Source organism: Pediculus humanus, genomic scaffold (assembly GCF_000006295.1).
Source record: "Pediculus humanus corporis 1103172107400 genomic scaffold, whole genome shotgun sequence".
NCBI classification, from domain to species: Eukaryota; Metazoa; Arthropoda; class Insecta; order Psocodea; family Pediculidae; genus Pediculus; species Pediculus humanus.
Genome location: NW_002987025.1, coordinates 32,752 through 38,751, shown reverse-complemented (window position 1 = coordinate 38,751; position 6,000 = coordinate 32,752). Strand labels below are relative to the sequence as shown.

The 6,000-nt window shown below is 26.7% G+C and overlaps 2 protein-coding genes across 2 annotated transcripts; both read right to left on the bottom strand.

Moving 5' to 3' along the window:
- Nucleotides 1-871: 871 nt before the first annotated feature.
- On the bottom strand, nucleotides 872-4,537 carry Phum_PHUM048770 (uncharacterized protein; the record flags this gene model as incomplete). Its single annotated transcript, XM_002423261.1, has 14 exons — nucleotides 872-982; nucleotides 1,065-1,271; nucleotides 1,346-1,502; nucleotides 1,954-2,060; nucleotides 2,142-2,319; nucleotides 2,394-2,549; nucleotides 2,616-2,808; nucleotides 2,882-3,059; nucleotides 3,132-3,349; nucleotides 3,425-3,687; nucleotides 3,756-3,937; nucleotides 4,023-4,160; nucleotides 4,237-4,381; nucleotides 4,479-4,537. The coding sequence occupies 14 exons, from the start codon at nucleotides 4,535-4,537 to the stop codon at nucleotides 872-874; spliced, it is 2,292 nt and encodes a 763-aa protein (XP_002423306.1).
- Nucleotides 4,538-4,831: 294 nt separating this feature from the next.
- On the bottom strand, nucleotides 4,832-5,501 carry Phum_PHUM048760 (uncharacterized protein; the record flags this gene model as incomplete). The annotated part of the gene is made up of 3 exons (XM_002423260.1): nucleotides 4,832-4,849; nucleotides 5,088-5,287; nucleotides 5,396-5,501. 3 exons carry the CDS (start codon nucleotides 5,499-5,501, stop codon nucleotides 4,832-4,834), a joined length of 324 nt encoding a protein of 107 aa, XP_002423305.1.
- Nucleotides 5,502-6,000: the final 499 nt, after the last annotated feature.

Sequence of the window (6,000 nt, the reverse complement as noted above, 5' to 3'; positions counted from 1 at the left end):
AAGGTTTTTGAGAGTGAATGTGAAATTAAACAAAAGAAACTGTATCAGAAAAAAAAGTTTTGCTTAACTTTTACAAATTTAAAAAAAAAAAATTTGATTTCTAAATAGTAAATAATGAGTTTAGGGGCATAGGCGAAACATTGAAGCAAAATTACCTTTTAAATTGATTTGAGCACACCTTAATACCATAAATGTAACAAAACGAGCTTTAGCACTGCATATAAATAATTAATAAAATTTAAAAATCACTTTATAAAAACCGACGTAACAAAAAGAATTTTTAGAAAATTTAAAAATTAAACCATAATAATTAGTCGCAAAAGTACTTGACGTCACTAAACAGAAGCGGCCATCTTTTTTTTAAATGAGGAATTTCATATTTACTGTAGGTTCATTAACAAAAAATTAAAACATTTTTAAAAAATAAAACATTTAAATTAAACAATTATAATCGGAAAAATATTTAATGAATTCAAAATCACGATAACTTCACTAAACGCGGCCCATTAAGAAATAATAAATATATATAATGATCCAAAATAACAATTCCACCGCTTTTTATTACTTGTTGTTTCGGAGAAAGAAATAAAGAAAAATAATTCCTTTTGCCACGTTTTATTTTGTCGACAGATTGAAAAGAAATTAGGCCATTAAGTTTTTAATTAGGACTTGTTGAAAGGATAAGGTTAAACCAATTTTAACCTGATATTTTATAAATAAATTTATAATTAAAAGTAAATATGTCTATATCTATGTTTTGTGTTCATTTTTACAAAAATAAATTAATTTAATTGTTCTAGCATCTATTTTTCTAAAAATTTTTTTATAGAATAATTGTTGGTTTTTTTCTCGAAATTTTCCACTATTTCTTTTAAAATCTTGTATTATCTGGCATTTTGACAAAATAAGCTACTTTATTCTGCATTACTTTATATTTATGTATCCATCTGCTACCTTTTCTTAAGCTACCATCAATGCCATCCTGAAACAAAATCATTGTAGTGGCTCTGTTTTTTAAAAACGCATTAATTTTTCACAAGTTAGAAAATTTTAATAAACAGTACCTTCCAAACTCCTGCAGGTAAATATACTTCTCTTTCTGTTGTAGCTTCATGTATAACTGGTGCAACTATAAGTTCTTCTCCTACTGAAAATTCATCGACTACAGTATGACAAGTTGGATCTGAAGGATCTAGCATCCACAAAGGACGTATGATTGGAAGGCCAGAATCTAATGCATCTTTTGCATATTTTTTTAGAAGTGGGTTTACCTATTAAACATCATTTTTATAGTACTGAAATATTTAAGTGAAAAGAGACCATAGAAAATTTACATTAAACATACAATTTTAACTCTTAAATGAGTGAGAATTTTAGCTATTTCTAAAACAGATTCATCTTTGTATTTGCTAGGCAAATAAGTAAATCTAATGACTGGTAGAAAAGTTGCCAATTGAAGCCATCTAATATAAAGCTCTTTGTCAGGCAGAAATATAAATTCACTGGCTTGATCGCTAATCATCACATCTCCTAAAAATTAAATAAAATTGTAAATAACTTTGTCGAAAAATTTTAATCCATTATTCATTGCTATTACCTGGAAATGTTTCGGATGCCTTTTCCAAAACATTATTTTTTACATTACTTATGTTTTTAACCAAATCAACTGCTGACGCAGGGCTTACATTTTTATTAAAAAAATTTTCGTAATTTGTCGAAAAAACATTAGTCGTCTCAACAGCCGGATCACTTTCCTTCGTTTCAATTTTTTTTGGAACTTGAGAGGAATTATCTTCTTTTAGATTAACATCTTTTTCTACTTGTACATCTATCAATGTTTTTTCAATTGCATTTTTCTTCTCTTCTTCTGGTGTGTTTACAATAGGTAAATCGGTAGTCGTTTTATTAATTTTTGAATTGATTGACTTTTGTAGTAAAGCATTTTCCACAGACTTTATGTATATGTATGTGTAATTAGTTAATGTTGTCTCACTATAAAAGCTGCCTCCAACTGGTCCTGGCATTATAAAAGGATAACCAATAATTCCATACGTGAGAACCTGAAAAAATTTAAATTTACGTTAATAATATATTTCTTTTAGTTAAAATGTACCTTATTCAAATACAAGACGAGTATTTACAATAGGTATGATTAATGTTAAACTTTCCCAGGTACTTGAAAGAGGTGGTAAACTAACAAAAACAGGTGGTTTGGGTCTTTGAACGGCTGATGACACGCCAATCACTTCGACAAGTTGTAGTACATTTTCCGTAAAAAGAGTTTTATATTGATCAGGATTGACTAGTTTTTTTTCAAATCTATAAATTATGAAAATTTTATTATATCAATCTGCAAAAGTTGATGAAACAATGCGAATAATGACATAAAATACCTGTAAAAGTGAGGCATGTTATATGTCGACCCCAAATCGAGATAAAAAGAATTTATGTTATATTTTTTAACGACAGCGATAAGACGTTCTTGAATCCAAGGAATCGTTTGATTATTTGTTATATCTATCATTCCTGCGCTTTCTAATCCTTTATACCTGTTTTTAATAAAATTTTTTTAAAAGGTATCAGTGCTAAAAAAATTTAATTTTTTTTTTACTTACCTTGTGAGAGCTGGAATATTTTCGTTACTTCTCTCAGATACCAAAAGTTTTTCTTTCATAGCTAATTTAAAATTATGACTTTCCGTTGATATAAACGGTTGAATTGATAAAACAATTTTAAATCCTCTTCTCTGAAGTATTTTTATTGTATCTGCCATTGTTGGAAATCTTTGTTCGTCCATAGTAAAATCTCCTGAAAAATAATAAAATTTATTTAAACAATAAGTAAAACAAAAATTACAATTTCAAAAATATATAATTTTTACCAATATTTTTTTGCCACATCTCGTTTATGAGAACGTGTCCCTGTCTTAAAAAGGCTAATGCTATAACATCTTCTGTATAATTATAAACTGTCGATTCCGTTAAATGTTCAGCATTATCCAGTCCTATTTGCCAAACAGGTTCAGTTAAAAGAGAATAAATGGTTTCGATATCTTTCTCCTGAAATCAAAAAAAATGTAGTTTAATTACGATATTTAACTTATCAGGTACGGAAAAAAATTGAAAAAATACTTTAAGTCCATCCCAAAGACTTTTTTCAGACATATATCCGTGAAGAATTTTTATATTATTCGATGTACAAATACTATAATTCAAAACAGGTAAAGCAGTATTATGATAAAAGTAGACAAAATTATCATATCTTGCTTGAAGACAAAACCTTTTTTCACCATTAAAATTATCTAAAGCTATGTACAATGGAGTTTCATGATCAACGGATATCGATACACCTGTAAAAACAATAAAAAGTATACCTGGAACCTTTTTTTTGTTAAATTTGTCCTACATAATACCAATCATAATACCTTTTGAATTTAAAAAATATCTTTGAAGAACGTTTCCCCATTGTTGATGAGTTGTGTCGCCGGTAATAAAAGGTGATAATTTTATATTTCCCAATTCTGCTGGCCAAGTCATGTTTTGTACTTGACCACCACCGTACCAATGACCTCCTCTACTCCAATCAAAACAATCGGTTGGATTCACAAAAAAATTTAAACTTTCCCAAGTTATTTGATAGCATCTAACCCCTGGATGTGAATTTCTAAATCTCAAGTAAAGTCTTGCTCTAAAAAAATTTAATTTTATTTCTATGCTTTCTTTTAAACTTTTATAACTCTTGTCTCGCATAATCACCTGTGCATCCATTCCATGCAAACACTTCCATCATCAAATTCATGCTCTTTCAAACATCTAAATACTAAATTACTATTTATTGTTGTTCCCAAATATCCTGATAAAAGATCGTTACCATCGTTATCATAAACTCTAACAATTTTTTCTTCTTTATTAAATCGTATTCGTTCAAAATAAGCTCTCTGAAAATTTATTATTATTATTATTATTTTAGGCAATACAAAAAAAGTTTTTTTTTTTTTTTATTTTTGTTAAATTTCCACATACTTGTAATACTTGTTGATGGTAAAAGACATAAGCAAATCCTACCAAAAAAATTATACTTAAAAACAAAATACAAACAAAAGCTTTTAGTTTGTAATTTTTAGGTTTTCGTTTTGGTTTTAATAAACTTGGAAAAGGTACCTGAAAAAAAAAAAAAAAATTATTACATTAATGCTCATACGTTACTTTAAAAGAGAAAAATTTTTTTATTTCATACCATGCTAAGTTTTTCTTTCAACAAACTGGATATACTATTTAGAGACGTTATGGAATTTTCATGAGAATGATCTGGAACGTCTAAATTCATTATGGGAGCTTTTAAAGGCATAACGGATTTTTTTCTAGCAGATCTCAATGGAACCCTTCCATAAAAATTTAAGAAAACAATTTATTCGCAAAAAAAAAAAAAATTTTTAACCCTTGAAATTTGAAATGAATTTTTTTTTTTACTCACTTCACTTCTTCAACATCAGATTCGTCAGCATCGCTAAATGTATCATCCGTATCACCATTAACATTATCTGATAACACCTTAAAAAAAATAATAAAATTAATTTTCTTTTTATTTATCCAAACGAGAATTTTTCTTGCTGTGCAACCTGTGAAAGCTGATCATCGACATCAATTTCAAGATCATCATCATTTTCTATTTTGTAATCCATTTTTTTACATAAATAAAAAATTATTTAAAACAAAAAAACTGATATTTAAACGCGAAAAAAACGAGACAAAGATTGCAATAAACTGTTTGATCATCACAAACTTCTATTTACTTAATTTTTACAATTGCTTAATTGTGTAAAATGGTTGTCTCACTCTGTCATATACTTCTTCGAAAAAAAAACAAAAATAAAAAGAACATGTTTATACGTATGCAAAACATGATTAAATTAAGTTTTTTAAGATTATGATTTTCTTAAAAATGGAAAAAAAAATAATTTTTTTTTTTTTTTTTTTTTTTTTTAACCGTCAAAATCAATTTTTTTTTTCATATAAAATTATAATATGATAAATTTATAATAATAATAATAATAATAATTGAAAAATATAAAGAAAAAACAGACAAACCTGAATGTCCAAATTGTCTAGTGCAGCCGGAAGTGAAATAGAATTTTTTCTATGTTTGTTTGAAAGAGGAACATTAAAACCACCATCGGTAGAATCTTCATTTTTTTCAGTTGTTGTTGTTGTTTGTTTATCATCATCGTTTAAATTATTTACACCATCGATATTTTTATTAACCCCTTCGGTTTTTTCTTCTTGTACGACTAAAATTAAAATCCTAAAAATTAAACTAAAAAAATAAAAAGAAAATTCGAAAAGAAAAAAAAAAAAAAACAAAGATGGATTCACATTATTATTAACTGTCAACAAACCTTTGGAGGTCACTCCACGCGGATGTTCGTAAACATCCGATTCTGGAATTGTTATTCTTATTATTGGAGGGGTCGCCGGCCTACCTATGGCTACGCCATTTGCCATAACCCCACAGGAATCATCTAAAAATGGTATGTCTAAAACTTTACCGCTCCCCTTTAAAAAAAAAAAAGAAAAAATTTTTTTATTAATTTATCAAACGAGTTTTTTCCCTTCCCCCCCCCTCATGAAAATCCAGGATTACATATTATTAAATTCTAAATTTAAACACGTGACCCCCATCTCCATGTTTTAAAATTATTTACCTTAAATTTTTGCGCCATCGTTTTTGTATAATAAATTTTTTTTTTTTAATCCATCGGTGAAACCTAAAAAATAAAAAATTTATTATTATTATTATTATTTTTAATAAAATTTAAATAGAAAATTCATTGATTTTATTTGATAATAATAATAATTACGATTTTTAAAACTAATAATAATAATAATGTTTCAAATGTCAATCCCCTTTACAAAAAAAATTTTATTTTTTTTAAACACATCTACTAATATTTTAACTCTACTATTATTATTATTATTACGGTTTATTAAACAAAAAAATAAG